The sequence below is a fragment of the Gymnoscopelus microlampas genome, assembly GCF_963454915.1.
Source record: "Gymnoscopelus microlampas genome assembly, chromosome: 1".
Taxonomy (NCBI): Eukaryota; Metazoa; Chordata; class Actinopteri; order Myctophiformes; family Myctophidae; genus Gymnoscopelus; species Gymnoscopelus microlampas.
In genome coordinates, this window is record NC_139962.1 from 20,711,112 (window position 1) to 20,731,599 (window position 20,488).

At 44.5% G+C, this 20,488-nt stretch overlaps 5 protein-coding genes and 2 pseudogenes across 7 annotated transcripts in view; 4 read left to right on the forward strand and 3 right to left on the reverse strand.

Annotated features, from left to right (window-relative positions):
* Positions 1-2,859: 2,859 nt before the first annotated feature.
* On the reverse strand, positions 2,860-3,519 carry LOC311043005 (GTP-binding nuclear protein Ran-like; the record flags this gene model as incomplete). Its single annotated transcript, XM_084054123.1, has 1 exon — positions 2,860-3,519. The coding sequence occupies one exon, from the start codon at positions 3,517-3,519 to the stop codon at positions 2,860-2,862; it is 660 nt and encodes a 219-aa protein (XP_083910249.1).
* A 214-nt stretch (positions 3,520-3,733) lies between these two features.
* LOC311043013 (tyrosyl-DNA phosphodiesterase 2-like) lies at positions 3,734-4,745 on the forward strand (annotated as a pseudogene). The gene has a single exon. The product of its transcript is annotated as a tyrosyl-DNA phosphodiesterase 2-like (transcript).
* A 698-nt stretch (positions 4,746-5,443) lies between these two features.
* On the reverse strand, positions 5,444-6,103 carry LOC311043020 (GTP-binding nuclear protein Ran-like; the record flags this gene model as incomplete). Its single annotated transcript, XM_084054147.1, has 1 exon — positions 5,444-6,103. One exon carries the CDS (start codon positions 6,101-6,103, stop codon positions 5,444-5,446), a length of 660 nt encoding a protein of 219 aa, XP_083910273.1.
* Positions 6,104-6,163: 60 nt separating this feature from the next.
* LOC311043028 (tyrosyl-DNA phosphodiesterase 2-like) lies at positions 6,164-7,402 on the forward strand (annotated as a pseudogene). The gene is made up of 2 exons: positions 6,164-6,199; positions 6,414-7,402. The product of its transcript is annotated as a tyrosyl-DNA phosphodiesterase 2-like (transcript).
* Positions 7,403-8,095: 693 nt separating this feature from the next.
* LOC311043039 (GTP-binding nuclear protein Ran-like) lies at positions 8,096-8,752 on the reverse strand (the record flags this gene model as incomplete). The annotated part of the gene is made up of 1 exon (XM_084054170.1): positions 8,096-8,752. One exon carries the CDS (start codon positions 8,750-8,752, stop codon positions 8,096-8,098), a length of 657 nt encoding a protein of 218 aa, XP_083910296.1.
* A 214-nt stretch (positions 8,753-8,966) lies between these two features.
* Positions 8,967-10,079, forward strand: LOC311043048 (tyrosyl-DNA phosphodiesterase 2-like; the record flags this gene model as incomplete). The annotated part of the gene is made up of 1 exon (XM_084054182.1): positions 8,967-10,079. One exon carries the CDS (start codon positions 8,967-8,969, stop codon positions 10,077-10,079), a length of 1,113 nt encoding a protein of 370 aa, XP_083910308.1.
* Positions 10,080-17,295: 7,216 nt separating this feature from the next.
* Positions 17,296-20,488, forward strand: part of LOC311044697 (uncharacterized protein) — a 29,990-nt gene continuing 26,797 nt past the window's right edge. Inside the window, exons 1-2 of the mRNA XM_084056441.1 lie at positions 17,296-17,433; positions 20,008-20,061. Of these exons, the coding sequence (XP_083912567.1) occupies positions 20,059-20,061 (3 nt within the window). The 5' untranslated portion in view covers positions 17,296-17,433; positions 20,008-20,058. The remainder of the gene's footprint in view (positions 17,434-20,007; positions 20,062-20,488) is intronic.

A 20,488-nucleotide genomic window follows, 5' to 3' on the forward strand; every position in this document is an offset into this window, starting at 1 on the left:
TGAGGTATTGTGTTGTAGGCAAAAAATGATCTAGAGAGATTAATAGCTACAGGAATCTCTTGTCATGCTGAAACAGATCACCATTTGTGCATGCCCCTTTTATGCCGATCCACCCCCGATTAAATTTGTTGAAGTATTGTGTTGTAGGCAAAAATTGATCTAGAGAGATTAATAACTACAGGAATCTCTTGTCATGCTGAAACAGATCACCATTTGTGCACGCCCCTTTTATGCCGATCCACCCCCCATTTTGAAACAAAATGCCCATATATGGAGATCCCAAACTCTGACTTCATAGTACCTGCTGACATCAGGTACTGCACAGCTTTGCTGATCAGCTTTTGCACCTTCTGCATACTGTACTGCATGGCGACCCCAAAGGTCCAAATAGATTTTTACAAACTCTCAGTGTTACATTAACGCTGATGCTTTTAGAGTGTAGACTGGGGCCAAGAGCAAAACAAACTGTATCAAAAGGGGTTGTGGATTGATGCATATCAAACTGAGCCATGCCGTAAAAAAGAAAGACCGCCCAGAGCATTGTCACCGACAAGTTAGCTTTCTGAACTGTCCAGAGACGCAGAGAGAGAAGGCAGAAATAGTGACCAAGGAAGACGCAGAGAACGAAAGCAGATGATCCGCACAGATAATACAGTTTTACCAGAGCCCTGTTAGTCAGAATGAGCTGCTACCACCTCTTGCGACAAGGACGTAGGGTTGGACTTTGAGAGGCACATTTTTTTTGTTTTTGTTGCTAACCCACTGTTGGCCTGAGGATAACAGTGCACCCTCTTAGTCTATCTCCTTGTTTAGTGTACCAAACGTAAGTTCTTATTTATTTATTTTCAATCCTTTCAGTTTAGTCATTGTAGAGGATTTTCACATAACTTTAAGCAAAAAAACAAGAAAAAAAATAACAGAAAAAAAAACAAAAACATTTTGTAACCACGCATTGAGAAAGTGGGGGTCCTTGAAATGAGAGGTTGAGAAAATGGGCTACATTGAGCGACATGGAAGCAGTGAGACGTCTCACACGACAGTACCACTAATAACACCTAGTAAAAACCTGTAAACTTTGCGTGCATATAATAATAATCAGTTAATTACCATGCACCGCACAAACCCACAACATCATGTAAGTAGCATGATGGTGTTTATTAACCTTGGGAGGAAAGGGAAGGGGGGAAAAAAACGGATACGGATATAAGGATTAGAGATTCAGGAGGACAACTGCTCGTAATTCGTGATTGTCCTGAATTGGAGGACTACTTCTGGTTGTTGTAGTTCTTCGATGTTGTAGTCAGAGAGGGTGCAGCTATCCTCCAGGTGCGTACCGGCAAAGATGCTGGTCAGGGGGAATCACCTTCTGTAGATCTACAGAAGGGGTGATTCTCAACCCTTTTCATTTCTGGTAGTTTAACACAGACCCATTTGGAGACCCTGGTGGTCCCCAGACCCCAGGTTGAGAACCAGTGTCCATACGTCTTACCAGTGAGGGTGTTGATGATCTTTGTACCCCTCCCTCAGACTCAGTACAGGTGGAGGGTGGATTCTTTCTGGATGGTGTAGGTGCAGCCATCTTCAGGGCCATATTAAGACTCTTTGGTGCCCAGGGCTACAACCAACCCAGTTGCTTTCTTGAAACGAGAACCCTTCTTGTAGGTACTCGCTTACATTTTTCAACAGCTCCAAAATGTGCACAATTACTGCCATCTCGGAATGCACCATTATGTCACAAAGTGCTCAAGCCTCATTATGCGTTTACATGTTTTGTGTATCATTATCTATGTCGTGGAGTGTCAGTATGATCTTGTGATAATTAATGCATATACAGCTTTAGCTGCAGATGCATGAGCTGACCAGCAGGTGAGTGTCTTGAGAGTCAGATACAGAGGCACGAGGCAGCCACGGGATGGGGGAAGAAAATGCATAGTTATTTGGTTGCCACTGACATGGGTTTTGTGCCCACCGGAACCTGGTGCCCCAGGCTGCAGCCCCGTGAGCTTGTGCGTTAATGTCCAACTGCTTACCACAGAAGATCAGCTTCTGCTCATCTCTCAGGAGGAATGCCTTCAGTGTCGTCCATCTTGGCCTGAACACTCTCAACGGTTTTTCTTGATTGGGGCGGCCATAGCTGAGTGGTTAGTGAGCACGCCTAGTAGTGATGCGCGGGTTGACCCGTAACCCGCGGGTCAACCCGCGGCGCGGGTGGGTCGAGTCAGAATTTCAGTGGCAATTATGCGGGCTGTGGGTGAGAGGGGCAGCCGCTCTCACACGCAAAAAAAAAATACAAAATCACATGCTCTTGGTTCCGTTGCGGGGCCCTAATTGCTCACAGGCCCTCACTGGAAACAAGACCGCAAGGACTTTCATGAGCGGACCCGTTAAAGGAATTATCCTATCCTTATTCGGAACAGACCCGTCTTGTTCTTTCGCAGATAATCTCTCTTTCTTAAAGGACCTCCACCCCACACATAATACAACTTCATGAATGAAAATTCAGGATTTTACAGTACCACATTACCAGGCCACTGAAAATCTAGTTTAAAGTGATCTCCATATATGGGCATGTTATGTTTGTACCCCCTGTCCACAAAGATCCTGATATTTGGGCCTCTTGGCATAGTTCTGTTTATGACACCCTTCCACCATCCACCTCACCCTCCATCCTTCAGACAATTTCAATATTTTCAGGCTGCTTTGCTGCCTGATAATCTCCAAATATGGGCATGTTACGTTTGTGAATTCCAACGTCCTCCCATGAGCCAATTTTAATCTATAAAAGGTAGGAAGAAAGGGGACAAACTTCAACATCTTTGTGTCAATGGTGGGGGGATATAGGGCACATTGGGTAACGGTTTAGAGGTCATTGTCCTCTTCTTCATCTGGGAGCGCTGTTTCGGATGCAAGTTTGAGTTCCTGCTCGTACCGTGCAGTGTCATTGGGGTCCATGATGACCTCTGGGGGGGCCAGGGCAGGCATCTCCACAAACCTCAGGTTTGGGTCACCCACCAACTTCTTTGCCAGCTGCAGGAACGGCAACTCAAAGTTGTAGTTGCTCTTGGCCGAGATGTCGTAGTACTGCAGGTTCTTCTTGCGGTGGAAGATGATGCTCTTAGCTTTGACCTTCCTGTCTTTGATGTCCACTTTGTTGCCACAGAGGACGATGGGAATGTTCTCACAAACGCGCACCAGATCGCGGTGCCAGTTGGGGACGTTCTTGTAGGTGACTCGAGATGTGACATCGAACATGATGATGGCACACTCGGCTTGAATGTAGTAGCCATCCCTGAGGCCTCCATACTTCTCCTGACCAGCCGTGTCCCACACGTTGAACGTGATGGCTCCTCTGTTGGTGTTAAATTTCAATGCATGCACCACCACTCCGAGCGTGGCCACGTATTTCTTCTCAAACTCTCCGGTCTCGTGCCTCTTGACAAAAGTGGTCTTTCCCGTACCACCATCTCCCACCAACACAAGCTTGAACTGGACATCTGGGTTTCCATACACTGCTGCCATTTCTGTCGTTATTGCTGATAATCGATCGTTGCACACGAATGCTAAATGCATCAACACACAATGTCTTTTATATTGGAGCGGTTATGTCACAGTTAGATGTCACAGACCTTGGCCTGGGATTGGCTGAGAGGCGTTGTCATTGTCTCCAAATATAGAAATGCTGAATTTAGAGTGTGGAAAAACGTGCATCAGTAAAAACTTGATGAAAGTTACTATGAGCAGCCTGCCTAAAAGTTGCAAACAAGCCTTTTCTGATATAGAACAAACCAGGACTCAACTATGTGAGGAGTTTGCTTCTGTAACAGGTTCTGACAGCTCAATGCTATCTGACTGAAAATGAATGGGAGATGGAGAGAGTATTGAACTCGTTCTATGAGGCTGACCTGGAGACAGTATTCACTATAGCAGCGTCCCCAGGGAGAAGAGACCTCAGCCACCAAAACAAAAGGAGAAAAACTGACATCAGTGCTAAGGTGAACTGCGCTGATCTAACAGAGGATCCAGCTTGCTCCAGCAAAACAGATTCTAACCAGCAGTCCCCAGAGAATGATGACAAACTGTCAATAATCTCCTGGAATGTGGACGGACTTGACACAGACCTACAAGACCGCGCCAGAGGCTTGTGTTCGTATTTTGCTTTGTACACCCCAGATGTGGTGTTTTTGCAAGAGCTCGTTCCACCGTACCTCCAATACCTGAAGAAACGAGCCGTCAGCTACCTGCTCATCGAAGGCGGTGATGAGGGCTACTTCACTGGGATGATGCTGAAAAAAATCCCGCTGCAGAGCAACGTCGTCCCGCACCCGACCACCCGCACGTCCCACTTTGAGAGCTGCAAGGCCCACGCGGAGGAGAGGATGAAACAGCTGCGGCTGGTTCTACGGAGGATGGCCGAGGTGCCCGATAACATCACAGTGCTGTTCGGAGGGGACACCAACCTGAGAGATGCAGAGGTGGCCAAGGTGGGCCTGCCACGCGGCGTGTGTGACATATGGGAGCAGTTAGGCAGGCAAGAGCACTGTCGTTACACCTGGGACACCAAGGCCAACAGCAACCTGGCCGCACCGTACAGCTGTCGCTGCCGGTTCGACTGCGTACACCCGAGACCAGCTACCGGGGGGGATGTGGTTCCGCACCCGGCCCCCTTCAACATGACTTTGATTGGCCTAGAGAAGCTGGACTGTGGCCGTTACACTTGTGATCACTGGGGAATATACGCTCAGTGAACAGTAACGAAGCACATCTACTTGAGTACTGTACTTAAAGCACATTTTTAAAGAATCTGTACTTTACTCCCGGGGACCCAAATGTACAGAAATACGTTATGCATGAACAACTTAACGTTGTTCACCCGTTTTGAAGCAATGTTTTGGGCTAATTCAAATCCACCATCTTGGAACTTCCGGTCCCGAAAAGCAACCGAAAACGGCTGCTATTTGCCACAACCTCAGCAAGGGCGGGGCTTCACTCGGTGGAACCAGTAGAAGCCCTAGAAACATACCCTACTTATCATTATTATTCATTTTATAATTAATGGGACCATAATTTACTAAACGCATATCATGATATTTGAAAAAAAAAAGAGCGATTGTAAACATAAAGTATTTATGAAAATGTTTACTAAGGTAATAAAATCAAGTATAAAGTCCAAACTGTATGTCCAAGACTGTTCCTTTTGTCTAACCATTTAAAAAATATTAATGTATATAAAATAGGGAAAATAGCAGTTGTACAAGCCCACTACACGTCTGCGTTGTGAGCTTGATCCTCTCCCTATACATTATGTTACATTTGGGAATTCCCAAAATCCTCCCCTGAGCCAATTCTAATCTATAAAAAGGTAGGAAGAAAGGGGACAACACTTCAAGAACTTTTTGTCAATGGTGGGGGGATATAGGGGATATAGGGCACATTGGGTAACAGCTTAGAGGTCGTTGTCCTCTTCTTCATCTGGGAGCGCTGTTTCTGATGCTAGTTTGAGTTCCTGCTCGTACCGTGCAGTGTCATTGGGGTCCATGTAGACCTCTGGGGGGGCCAGGGCAGGCATCTCCACAAACAACAGGTTTGGGTCACCCACCAACTTCCTTGCCAGCCACAGGAACGGCTTCTCAAAGTTGTAGTTGCTCTTGGCCGAGATGTCGTAGTACTGCAGGTTCTTCTTGCGGTGGAAGATGATGCTCTTAGCTTTGACCTTCCTGTCTTTGATGTCCACTTTGTTGCCACAGAGGACGATGGGAATGTTCTCACAAACGCGCACCAGATCGCGGTGCCAGTTGGGGACGTTCTTGTAGGTGACTCGAGATGTGACATCGAACATGATGATGGCACACTCGGCTTGAATGTAGTAGCCATCCCTGAGGCCTCCATACTTCTCCTGACCAGCCGTGTCCCACACTTTGAACGTGATGGCTCCTCTGTTGGTGTTAAATTTCAATTCATGCACCACCACTCCGAGCGTGGCCACGTATTTCTTCTCAAACTCTCCGGTCTCGTGCCTCTTGACAAAAGTGGTCTTTCCCGTACCACCATCTCCCACCAACACAAGCTTGAACTGGACATCTGGGTTTCCATACACTGTTGCCATTTCTGTCGTTATTGCTGATAATCGGTCGTTGCACACGAATGCTAAATGCATCAACACACAATGTCTTTTATATTGGAGCTAAGTGGTTATGTCACAGTTAGATGTCACAGACCTTGGCCTGGGATTGGCTGAGAGGCGTTGTCATTGTCTCCAAATATAGAAATGCTGAATTTAGAGTGTGGAAAAACGTGCATCAGTAAAAACTTGATGAAAGTTACAATGAGCAGCCTGCCTAAAACTTGCAAACAAGCCTTTTCTGATATAGAACAAACCAGGACTCAACTATGTGAGGAGTTTGCTTCTGTAACAGGTTCTGACAGCTCAATGCTATCTGACTGAAAATGAATGGGAGATGGAGAGAGTATTGAACTCGTTCTATGAGGCTGACCTGGAGACAGTATTCGCTATAGCAGAGTCCCCAGGGAGAAGAGACCTCAGCCACCAAAACAAAAGGAGAAAAACTGACATCAGTGCTAAGGTGAACTGCGCTGATCTAACAGAGGATCCAGCTTGCTCCAGCAAAACAGATTCTAACCAGCAGTCCCAGAGAATGATGACAAACTGTCAGTAATCTCCTGGAATGTGGACGGACTTGACACAGACCTACAAGACCGCGCCAGAGGCTTGTGTTCGTATTTTGCTTTGTACACGCCAGATGTGGTGTTTTTGCAAGAGCTCGTTCCACCGTACCTCCAATACCTGAAGAAACGAGCCGTCAGCTACCTGCTCATCGAAGGCGGTGATGAGGGCTACTTCACTGAGATGATGCTGAAAAAAATCCCGCTGCAGAGCAACGTCGTCCCGCACCCGACCACCCAGATGGCGAGGAACCTGCTGGTTGCCCGGGTGACGTTCAGAGGGCTGGACCTGTGTCTGATGACGTCCCACTTTGAGAGCTGCAAGGCCCACGCGGAGGAGAGGATGAAACAGCTGCGGCTGGTTCTACGGAGGATGGCCGAGGTGCCCGAGGTGCCCGATAACATCACAGTGCTGTTCGGAGGGGACACCAACCTGAGAGATGCAGAGGTGGCCAAGGTGGGCCTGCCACGCGGCGTGTGTGACATATGGGAGCAGTTAGGCAGGCAGGAGCACTGTCGTTACACCTGGGACACCAAGGCCAACAGCAACCTGGCCGCACCGTACAGCTGTCGCTGCCGGTTCGACTGCGTACACCCGAGACCAGCTACCGGGGGGGATGTGGTTCCGCACCCGGCCCCCTTCAACATGACTTTGATTGGCCTAGAGAAGCTGGACTGTGGCCGTTACACTTGTGATCACTGGGGAATATACGCTCAGTGAACAGTAACGAAGCACATCTACTTGAGTACTGTACTTAAAGCACATTTTTAAAGAATCTGTACTTTACTCCCGGGGACCCAAATGTACAGAAATACGTTATGAATGAACAACTTAACGTTGTTCACCCGTTTTGAAGCAATGTTTTGGGCTAATTCAAATCCACCATCTTGGAACTTCCGGTCCCGGAAAGCAACCGGAAACGGCTGCTATTTGCCACAACCTCAGCAAGGGCGGGGCTTCACTCGGTGGAACCAGTCGAAGCCCTAGAAACATACCCTACTTATCATTATCATTTTATAATTAATGGGACCATAATTTACTAAACGCATATCATGATATTTGAAAAAAAAAAGAGCGATTGTAAACATAAAGTATTTATGAAAATGTTTACTAAGGTAATAAAATCAAGTATAAAGTCCAAACTGTATGTCCAAGACTGTTCCTTTTTTCTAACCATTTAAAAAATATGAATGTATATAAAATAGGGAAAATAGCAGTTGTACAAGCCCACTACACGTCTGTGTTGTGAGCTTGATCCTCTCCATATACAGTATGTTACATTTGGGAATTCCCAAAATCCTCCCCTGAGCCAATTCTAATCTATAAAAGGTAGGAAGAAAGGGGACAACACTTCAAGAACTTTTTGTCAATGGTGGGGGGATATAGGGGATATAGGGCACATTGGGTAACAGCTTAGAGGTCGTTGTCCTCTTCTTCATCTGGGAGCGCTGTTTCTGATGCAAGTTTGAGTTCCTGCTCGTACCGTGCAGTGTCATTGGGGTCCATGTAGACCTCTGGGGGGGCCAGGGCAGGCATCTCCACAAACAACAGGTTTGGGTCACCCACCAACTTCCTTGCCAGCCACAGGAACGGCTTCTCAAAGTTGTAGTTGCTCTTGGCCGAGATGTCGTAGTACTGCAGGTTCTTCTTGCGGTGGAAGATGATGCTCTTAGCTTTGACCTTCCTGTCTTTGATGTCCACTTTGTTGCCACAGAGGACGATGGGAATGTTCTCACAAACGCGCACCAGATCGCGGTGCCAGTTGGGGACATTCTTGTAGGTGACTCGAGATGTGACATCGAACATGATGACGGCACACTGGGCTTGAATGTAGTAGCCATCCCTGAGGCCTCCATACTTCTCCTGACCAGCCGTGTCCCACACGTTGAACGTGATGGCTCCTCTGTTGGTGTGGAATTTCAATGGATGCACCTCCACTCCAAGCGTGGCCACATATTTCTTCTCAAACTCTCCGGTCAAGTGCCTCTTGACAAAAGTGGTCTTTCCCGTACCACCATCTCCCACCAACACAAGCTTGAACTGGGCTTGAACTTCTGGGCTTCCGTACATTGTTGCCATTGCTGTCGTTATCGCTGATAATCGATCTTTGCACACGAATGCTAAACGCATCAACACTCAATGCCTTTTATATTAGAGATGTCACAGTTAGTTCAGACCTTGACTTGGGATTGGTTGAGAGGCGTTGTCATTGTCTCCAAATATAGAAATGCAAAATTCAGAGTGTGGAAAAACGTGCATCATTAAAAACTTGGTGAAAGCTACAATGAGCAGCCTACCTGAAACTCATAAACGAACCTTTTCTGATATAGAACAAACCAGGACTCAACTATGTGAGGAGTTTGCTTCTGTAACAGGTTCTGACAGCGCTGTGGCTCAATGCTATCTGACTGAAAATGAATGGGAGATGGAGAGAGCATTGAACTCGTTCTATGAGGCTGACCTGGAGACAGTATTCGCTATAGCAGAGTCCCCAGGGAGAAGAGACCCCAGCCACCAAAACAAAAGGAGGAAAACTGACATCAGTGCTAAGGCGAACTGCGCTGATCTAACAGAGGATCCAGCGTGCTCCAGCAAAACAGATTCTAACCAGCAGTCCCCAGAGAATGATGACAAACTGTCAATTATCTCCTGGAATGTGGACGGACTTGACACAGACCTACAAGACCGCGCCAGAGGCTTGTGTTCGTATTTAGCTTTGTACACCCCAGATGTGGTGTTTTTGCAAGAGCTCGTTCCACCGTACGTCCAGTACCTGAAGAAACGAGCCGTCAGCTACCTGCTCATCGAAAGCGGTGATGAGGGCTACTTCACTGGGATGATGCTGAAAAAATCCCGCGTCAAACTGCTGCAGAGCAACGTCGTCCCGTACCCGACCACCCAGATGGCGAGGAACCTGCTGGTAGCCCGGGTGACGTTCAGAGGGCTGGACCTGTGTCTGATGACGTCCCACTTTGAGAGCTGCAAGGCCCACGCGGAGGAGAGGATGAAACAGCTGCGGCTGGTTCTACGGAGGATAGCCGAGGTGCCCGATAACATCACAGTGCTGTTCGGAGGGGACACCAACCTGAGAGACGCAGAGGTGGCCAAGGTGGGCCTGCCACGTGGCGTGTGTGACATATGGGAGCAGTTAGGCAGGCAGGAGCACTGTCGTTACACCTGGGACACCAAGGCCAACAGCAACCTGGCCGCACCGTACAGCTGTCGCTGCCGGTTCGACCGCGTATACCTGAGACCAGCTACCGGGGGGGATGTGGTTCCGCACCCGGCCCCCTTCAGCATGGCTTTGATTGGCCTAGAGAAGCTGGACTGTGGTCGTTACACTAGTGATCACTGGGGAATATACGCTCAGTTCACCACTAGCAGTGGTGAACAATAATGAAGCACATCTACTTGAGTACTGTACTTAAAGACATTTTTTGAGTATCTGTACTTTACTCCCCTGGACTCAAATGTAATGAGAAATAAGAAATACGTTATGAATGAACAACTTACGTTGTTCACCGTTCTGAAGCCTCTTTTTTGGCTAATTCAAATCCACCATCTTGGAACTTCCGGTCCCGAAAAGCAACCGGAGACGGCTGCTATTTGCTACAACCGCAGCAAGGGTTCTCCTTGTAGAACCAGTAGAAGCCCTAGAAACATACCCTACTTTGTCACAAAAAGAAAAAAATCAAATAATATCAAGTGTAAAGTCCGAACAAAACTGTCCCTTTTTTATTACTATTTAAAAAATGTTTTAATAATTACATCTCCGCGTTGTGAGCTTGTAGATATGCTATTCTCACTACTTTTTGTGTGACTCATGTAATGAAGTAGGGCATTCATTTACAAAAATATACTGCATAAAAAGTTGTTATAATTCTGCCCGACAGCGATATGAAGTTCAAGTCGTTTGTCTGTGTGCCCACATTATGCCCAAATGTGCACACACACCCATATATGGAGATCCCTGACGTCAGCACAAATGGGTGTTGTTAGGCAACTGTTTTCTGTTTTCTATGTGATGTCAGACTAGCAGCTCAGTGAGAGAGGGATGGGGGTGTGTGAGATGGGGGGGGGGGGACAGAGAGCATAAATCAGTGAGCTGTGTGCTTGTAGTTCTGCTATTTTCGCAAATTTGGAAAAACTAGACCTACCCAGGAACCATGCAAGTCAGGAACGATACAATTTGGGAATGCATGCCCCTCCTGGTTATGCAATACCCGTTGTACCCCTCTGTCAGTCTGTGTCTCTTCATATTCCATTCTGATTGGCTAGGATTTACTTCAAACATTTGCGGACCCTTGGAAGCAAACCCTGCCTGGCGGAGATCTGCGTACCAAGGAGTTCACTTTTCTAGTATTGCATGTCCTTGTGTTCTTCTCCAAAGTGAGTACAGCTAAAGTACTTTATTAAACAAGAATTTGCATGTTTCTGTTTAATTAAAGTGCTATAGTTTTGGTTATCTAAAACTAAGAAATGACTTCCATGGAGGCACGGAGGTTGTTTGTGACAATGAAATAATTAATAGGATATATGCATCTTTGAAGTGGAACGTAACAGTATTTACAGTTTTTTTTTTACATTTTTTAAGTGGAATGCAATATACCTGCAAAAAAAATATCTGGGAGTGCACATTGCCAACAACCTGGCCTACCTGCCATCAGTGACATCTACACCAGCAGGTGCAGGAAAAAGGCCACCAGCATCATAAAAGATGCCACCCACCCTGCACACGGCCTGTTTGGCCCCTCCCCAAGGGTAGGAGGCTGCGTAGCATTAAGGCCAGTACCACCAGGCTAAAGAACAGCTTCTTCCCTGTAGCTGTGAGAATCATGAACTCTAGACCTTGAACTGTGATCATTGCATTAGTGATCTAATGATCTGTGAGATTACCCGTGAACTCTGAACTATAAACTGAACTGTGACACATGAATTGTTTTTTTTATGCCGTTTTTAATGCTGCTGCTTTTAATACTGTTGTTGCTATTGCACAGTTGTTATTTATTCTGCCATGACCAGGACCTGGGTAACACATTTTGTTCTGTATGGAATGACAATAAAGCTCCTTGACCTTGACATGAGCAACATTTTTTAAGTGGAACGCTACATATTTGAAGTGGAATGCAACAGTTTTTCCCCCTCTATCATCACTATAATTATGCCGCTGTGTTTTCCTGCAGAAAGACACATCCCTCTGGCTGTATTTTGGTTTTGTTCCACTGTTTATGTCGACATTTCACTGTCTATATTGACATTCATCCCTTGCAGGGACTGAAAAGTCTTTGGGGGGAGAGGGGGGCTCGGCCGAAGCTCTTAATTGATCCCTTTGAACTTCAAAGGGGTTGTGCACTGAGTTGATTGATTGGGCCATACAAGTGTCAAACTCGTTAGTGCTCTCTCTAATCAATGAATGCATCAAAGACAGCAATCACTTTGATACCTGTCAGAGAGGGGAGGGGGGGTGTGTGTATACTCACACAGATCTATGATCCTGCCTGGAAAGCAATGGTCATATAAACAGTTGTAGCCTGGTTCCAGACAAATCTGCCGGTGGGGGTGGCTATATGAAAAAATGCCCGTGGCAGATTAGGTCTGGCCCCTCTCAATAGAGATTGGATTTCTCTCCCTCCGAAGTCGTAAGGGACCAATCAGGGCCCAGTATGCAAATATGGGGCGGGCTTATCACGAGAGGCATTTTTTAATTTGCCCCTTGGAAATGCAGGTTCCACACAGACTAATATCTACGCAGTGATATTAGTCTGGCCATGCCAGGCAAAAACAGTTGACCCTTGAAGTCATCCTTTGACAATTTTTAGCGGCGCTAGCCGCTCTTATAGTATAGAGGGGTCCTGCTCTATACCTGGCTTTCCGTCAACGTTCTGATTGGTCAGGCACGTCAACGTTCTGATTGGTCAGGCACGTCAACGTTCTGATTGGTCAGGCACGTCAACAAAGTGATTGGTCAGGCACGTCAACAAAGTGATTGGTCAGGCACGTCAACAAAGTGATTGGTCAAGCTTCACGTGACACATGGCTATAAGCACAATATAATATCGATGACAAAATGTATCAAAGGCGCCGCTACCTTCACCCAAGGTGTGATTTTTTTATGTGGAATTGAGACACACCTCAAGTTTGACATACAATAGCTGGGAGGGATTATGTACAAACAGTATAAAGATTGTGTACTTAGTGACAACAAAAAAGGAGTTATCCTCTGACAATTTTTGGGCGGTGTAGCCGCCCCTATAAGTGGGGTTGGGACACCTCATTAGTACACCCTTCGCTGTACTGTGATTGGCTCATACATTAGTACTCCCCTACATTAGTACACCCCTAGCTGTACTGTGATTGGCTGACTCTATTGGCTGACTCTATTCAGCACTGTGATTGGCTAGCGAAACACATGATGAAATTAATAACCTATAAATAGGACTATGCACTTAAAAAAAAAACTTTGTTTTTGAAGTGAGCTTCCATCACTGTGATGACCACTGTGATGACCACACCGCCCACTTCACACTGGGTGTGATTTTTTATTTTATGTGGAATTGAGACACACCTCAAGTTGACATAGCTGGGAGGGAATATGTACAAACATCATAAAGATTGGGCACTTAAATTGCAATCTGGGAACCCATCGCCAAATAAAAAGGAAAAACAGTGCCCTCTGCTGTTTTTTACTCTTTCACTTGGCTCTGGGACGAGCTGAACGGAGCACCCGTGCGCAAGGAAACCGGGGTTTTTGGTCTGCCCTCAGCCGTCCACTTCCGGTTTTGCGTTCTGTTTTCATTCCCACTAACAATATTTCTACATGGAACACTAACACCACTTCTCCCAGAGAACATGGATCGTTTTGGTTATAAGCCCACTTGTTTCTATGATGAAAGAGCAAGTTAAAATGTGAATATCTTTCCGTGGTTTTGTCTGCTCCAAGGACGCTATTGTTAAATGAGTTTCGGTTTGTTTTCAGTGGGAAGGGAGTGCACAGACAGTAAATTCCGGCCACTACATTTGATTGGGTAAAGCACGGCCTGCTTCCTGATCTGAAGGCACGCCCACTTGTATGTTAACACGCACACGTTCTGAACAGGGCTCCAGACAGATTCAGTAGCGCAGCTCTGAATCTGTTCTTGAGACTTAAATTGTGACAACAAAAAAGGAGTTATCCTCTGACATTTTTTTATGTGGAATTGAGACATACCTCAAGTTGACATAGCTGGGAGGGAAAATGTACAAACATCATAAAGATTGTGCACTTGCCACTTAGTGACAAGTGTTATTTTGGCATGGTGATTGGTGTGGGTGTAAGGTTTTCAAAACCCACCGCATACAAGGGCTGGCCCACCAGTGGCCGGCCGGTATGCAGAAACTCCAATATTAGACGGGTCAGTAGCCTATATGGTTGAACCCCCCATAAATTGATGCAAACGTTTTTTTCATAGCATACTAACAATCTAGAAAAATGTAACTTCCGCAAAGGTGTCATTTTCAAGATGCTGTCCACAATGGAGATTATATGGCTATATTACTATTCAACTCAGAAAGGGGTGAAGAAAGATAAGATATACGTATCTATTACTTACTTATCTATTACTTACTTAGGTTATTTAATTACTTAAAGACGGGGTGCCGTGATTTTCCGTGATTTTTTCCCCCCTAAAACATAATCATCAGGTATTATGGTTATACTAGGAGGAAGATTTTTTTTTCAAAAAAGTGTACAGAAAGTGTTAAAATGATGTTTTTATGTGGACACGCCTCCAGTTCATTAAGTATACCTGGTTCTCACCTTAGCACCTCCTCCACCACCTTAGCACCACCCACCTGTCCTAGTCCCTCCTCCTCCTCATGCCCACACCTGTTGTGTTATGATAATGAGGGGGAGGGTATATTTTTACTGTGTCATTAAAGCGCTGTTTTTCTATTGGCACGTTTGACCCTCAAGGTTTCAGCCTCCAGGAAGAAACTCAAAATAGTCAGAGAAGACATAAAATACCATAAAAACACCACCAGGGGGGCTTAATGAAGTTCTATCAACCTCATAGACACATGAAAAACAGAAAAAGTGCAAAACCATGGCACAACCTCTTTAAATAACACAGGATTACTTGACAACACAATGTTGTCAAGAAATCCAGTAATGCCTACAAACCCATTGTAGGCACTTGTGTTATACAGACTACAAGCACTATTCATCATCATCCTCTGACTCCTTTTTTATATGGAATTGAGACATTCTTAATTGACACAGTCCACAGACAGTAGTAGGCCAGTATGAATGAATGAATGCTTCTGGAGCAGCATTATTGATTTCAGCTTCACCCAGCCAATGGCTGCCGGGACTGGTGCTGGGGAGCAGTTAGGGGTTAAGTGTCTTGCTCATGGACACCTCAACACATAGCTGGGGCCAGGAATCAAACCTGGGACCTTAAGTTTCCCAGGTGGATTCTCTACCCATTCAGCTATGACCGCCCACTAGACTGGAGGGTCAACTTTTACAACTGGAAAGCAGTCTTTTTGCAAATCAGAGAAGTCGTGTCACAACCAGTCACAGCATGGATTAATATCCATTGAGAACACTTGATATGTCTGAGGATACAGTATATTTTAAATGGTCAATGTCATACACTTTAAAACTGTCATCAGCTGGTCTTCTCCGAATTGCCCTACTTGTCTGTGGACTGTGTCAACTTTAGGAATGTGACGATTCCACAATAGTTTCTTCCAGAGGAGTCAGAGAATGATGATATAGTGACTGCATAACACAAGTGCATACTGTATAATGGGCTGGTTGAACTGGCTTACTGGATTACTTGATGACTTGGTTGTTATTTAAGTCATTTCATAATTTCATTTCAGGTAATAGAAATATGCTTCCAAAAAGATTTACCTTTACTTGACTATATTAAATGTGAGTTATAGTGTTCATTTTCAATTAAATAAAATCAAATAAGAAAGGTTCATTCGTTATTTTTGAGTAATTTAGTATGGGACAACACCTTGCATCAGGATGGAATATGAAAAATAAAACCGATACTACTTGATCACATGACCATAGAGTTTATGTGTACCGATTTACATGAGGTTTGGAACAAAATCTGTCGGAGTAATATTACAAAAATTGTTTAGCAAAAGTCGGCCTCCTGGTGGCGCTATAACAGGCCAATGTGAAAGATTTGGGGCCTCCTGGGAGTATGCGTGTAAAGTTTCACGCCAATTGGTCAAACAGTGCCGGAGATTGAGTGCGCACGAGAGAGAGTGATATGATCTACTGGCAGGGCCGGCACGTCCATACAGGCGACATAGGCGGCCGCCTAGAGCGGCAGTTTGGAGAGGCGGCAAAAAAAAGTCAGGGGAAATAAATATGTATATATATTTTAATTAATTTTAAATGCTTTGATAATAAATCGGTAAAATCAGGCAAAAATGCACACGTGCGGGGGCGCATCAGAGGAATCTCGCCTAGGGCGCTGATCAGGATTGCTGTATTGTTGTATTGTGCTTTCTGCTTTAAATTGGCAATGTAAACGTATGTTTTCTCATGCCAATAAAGCCCTTTGAAAATTGAAAAAAAAAATGAAATTGATCAGCCCAGAACCGGCCCTGTCTGAGTGTATGCCCTGAGACTGGGAGGTCAGGGTTACATTTCCGGCCTATGCAGAACATCATAAAAACGAAGACAGAAATAACACAGCAGAGAGTGATAGATCTACTGGACAACACATTTCAACATGAAATCCACAGCTTCTGTATCTTACTGTAGCCAAGACATACAGTAGGCTATACTTCTCTCTTTTTTTATCTTTTTTTCAAGTCATACTTCTCTCTTTTTTATCTTTTTTTCAAGTCATACTTCTCTATTTTTTATCTTTTTGTCATCAGTTTCCTCCTTGTACCAATTTTGTTTCCTGCCATGTTTCCTGTGAACAAAGTAATGTACATAGTGTCATAATATGACATAGTAGTCAAACATTTTAATGTCAAGGACCGCCAAATTAATATGTACTAGTAGTCCATACCCGTGGGGGGATATGAGCACATGATCTGGCAACCCGGGAGCCAGTTCGTCCCATAGCACGCGGGGCCATCCCACAGCTGGGGCAGCCGTAACCATGGCGACATTCTTTTACATAAAAACGCTAATAAACAGCTTTGGTGAAAACGGGCTTCGCTGTTCCATGCACATGGTAACGGTCAATGGCTGTGTGAAAATTCAGATCAATTGCTCCAGCCACTGAGGAGAACCGGGCAGAACAAATTTTGGCCTCACCACCTCTCCACCTCACCACTACAGAGCTACCACCTCACCACTACGGAGCTTTGTAGAATTATAATAGGATTTGGCTGTGGACCCCTGTCTGAAAATATGTTGTGCCAGGGACTCCCATACAAGATCTTATGTAATCGAGGAAAACGTTTGAAATAATAAGGATAATTATTATTATTTAACTCTCGCCCAGCCCTAGACTGTTGTAATTGATATGGGCTGATTATTTTTCCAGTCTGCCGCTGGGTCTCAGCTGGCCCAGTTTTTCTTTGTTCAGTGTACAGTGTGTTGGCATACAGGATGCTTGCAGAGACCTGCAGAGATATGATAGGTTAATGATGTGGCTGCTGTCAGTCAGTTTCACTTTGACTTTAACCTGACACTTACGTCATATACTTCCGTTCTGCTTTGCATCTGCTACCTCTGAGAAACAGGCACTCAGCGTTGACGGTTGATGGATGATGGTTGATGGTTGATGGTGAGTTCTGTTTCATACCTGTTTCCCTCTATTTCCAATCAATGTGATCAATTAAGTTAACTGACTCCTAGCTTTAGCTGCATATTGAAGACAAAATTTAGATGTATTTATTTTCAAAATTTGAATGATAATATTTGTCTAGTCAGTATTTTAAATAAGTACGCTTTTCTTTATTATTTTTTCTCTGTTCCCCTTTTAATTGTCTATACATGCAGGCAAAATTGGCATTTTAACCAGCTCAGTGGCCTTGTGGTTAGAGTGTATGCCCTGAGACTGGGAGGTCGGGGTTACATTTCCGGCCAATGCAGAACATCATAAAAACGAATAAATAAGACAGAAATAACACAGCAGAGAGTGACATGATCTACTGGACAACACATTTCAACATGAAATCCACAGCTTCTGTAACTTACTGTAGTCAAGTCATACTACATACACTCAGGCCTTGTGGTTAGAGTGTATGCCCTGAGAATGTGAGGTCGAGGTTAAATTCCCGGCCTCACAGGGGGGGAACTTACCAGTTTGTTTTGGGATGTCTAGAGCCTTGTTTAAGGCCTTTGTGGTGTTGTGGTACCACGAGGTGCATGCATAGTTGAAGTAACCTTGGATGAGGGCTCCTGTTAGAGTCCTCAATGTATTCTTACTGACTAGAGAGGAAATCCTATACAAAAAACGTGTTCTTTGGTTGACTTTTTTGAAGTAAGTACAATAGAACAGTTAGCCAGTCTGGGGCACAGCAAGCCCCAGACTGGCATTTAAAAAATGTGCGGTGCCGGTACAGTGAGCAGCACTGGTGTCGGTAACTAGGCAATGATGACTGCACCGGTTGCGCAAATAAATGTTGTGTCCTGTATTGGTTCAATACAGGACGCAACATTTATTTCTCAAATGGTGGGACTGGTGGGACTGTGTGTTACCGTGTCCCGTGACCAATGCAACACTGCTCCTCTCCCAAGCAGGTTTGATTGAGTTCAGCCGGACTGCGGCTAAACAAATTCATTTAATTTGTGTCCCTCTCTCCCTAGAGCATCATCTCATTATTCCTATTATAATGTGAGGAGACACCCACAGTCCCACCTAAACTCACAAATCGTGACCGGCAAGATTCAACTTTTCCGGACAAATTTAGGATAAATTAATCGGCCATAATATAAACGCAGATACGTGCATGTGCAGCGAGTGAACCACCCAACTGAACACCTCGTTGCATTTAGCGCAGCGCTTCTTTCCACTTTATCACAGATGCAATTTGTTGCTGCATTTATAGTGTCCTAAAGCATATCTACTCCATCATGTATAGCTCGGTGTCAGGAGGACATATGAGTGATCTGCTTGCGAGACTCTGTCGTAGGCCTACTACAGAATAAACAAGCTTGTCGAAATAAAAATAATATTAAATGATAAAATAATTAAATAGCATTTTCCCAGCGATGATTATATTTAATGGTCAATTAATATTTGAATTGGTCAATGGTCGGCATATACTGGCTAACGGAAACCCAGATCACGATATTGGTATTATTATGTCGATATACTGCTCAACAGCCGTTCTTAAGAATAATTTGAATAGCCGTATAATTCTTTGACTTTCCATCTAGTCAATATTTAATAACTAACAATTTGGTTAATTTCCCCCATTCGATACACACAGTGTGACTTATCTACTGCCCGATTGTTTTGTTTCGTGTCTTGTACAGAAAATAGCAGATATACAAGCTCACAGCAAGTCGCAGCACGATGCATTGTGCGCTTGTGGATAGACATACATTTCACTATGCGATACCAAGTATTGAATTCCCCTCAGAAGTTTCTTCCTCACTTCTGATCTAAAACTCATAATGCCTGCGTGCTGTGGTGAGTGTGAGTGTGTGAAACCACAGGTTGCCAACTCGGGTCATGGAGCAAAGCCAGGTGTTTTGTTCTAGCCTTAGTACACTTAATCGCAGCCTTTTATCCAGATCACTTAACAGTTGAGTCAAGTCCCTCTGAGAAACAGGCACTCATCGTTTGATTGATTGATTGATGTACTTTATTTAGTAAGACATGAGAACAGTACATGACAGTACATAACAGTACATGGAAGTACAAATTCGCAATACAAGGTCTACTAAACTGGATAGCTCATTAAGCACTTAGCTTGTTTAAGATGAGATCCCCATGCACACAAATCATGTTGACATATAAGAGACAGACAGATATACACACTACTATACAGAATGTCATACAATCAGTTTACAGGTTACTGGTATGAAGGGTGAAAAATATGTACAAAAAAGAAAGAGAGGGGGGGGGGTAGGTTAGGTTAGGACATGGGGTAGGTTAGGACTTGGACAGGGGCCATTTTTGAATTGCAGCCTCCTGAAGGTGTATCTTTAGGGCATTTTTGAAAGTGAGTAGGGTTTTACACTCCTTTACTCTTTTTGGTAGGGCATTCCACATTTTAGATGAATAGCATGAGAAAGAGTTCATTCCCTTTGTTGTGCCAAATCTGGGTTGAACATGGTTTGTGGAGCTGCCTCTGGTGTTATGATCATGGACTTGATTAACATTTTGGAAGTATTTTGACAAATACAGGGGGATCCCAATGTTGTGGTGTATCTTGAAGACGTTGATGGTTGATGGTTGATGGTGAGTTCTGTTTGATACTCTTTGGATTTACACTTTACTTTTTGTGTTAAATTGTGAGTCAGGTTAACTGTTCCCCCTATTTCCAATCCAATGTGATCAATTAAGTTAACTGACTCCTGGCTATAGCTGCATATTGATATGTAAGACAAAATTTAGATTTAAAATTTGAATGATATTTTTCTAGTCAGTATTTTTCTTTATTATATTTTAAATCACATCTTTCTTCTGTGTCTCACTAGCATTGCTCTCTGTTCCCTTTTAATTGTCTATACATGTAGGCAAACATTGGTGGTAAGTCCCTGCGACATACTAGCGTCATGTCCATAGGGTGTATGTATTGTGTACTTGCACATCTTAGTTTAGTTTAATGAAAAGTATTAACAAGAGCTTGTGACTAGATAATGAATACATTGGATCCAATGGAACA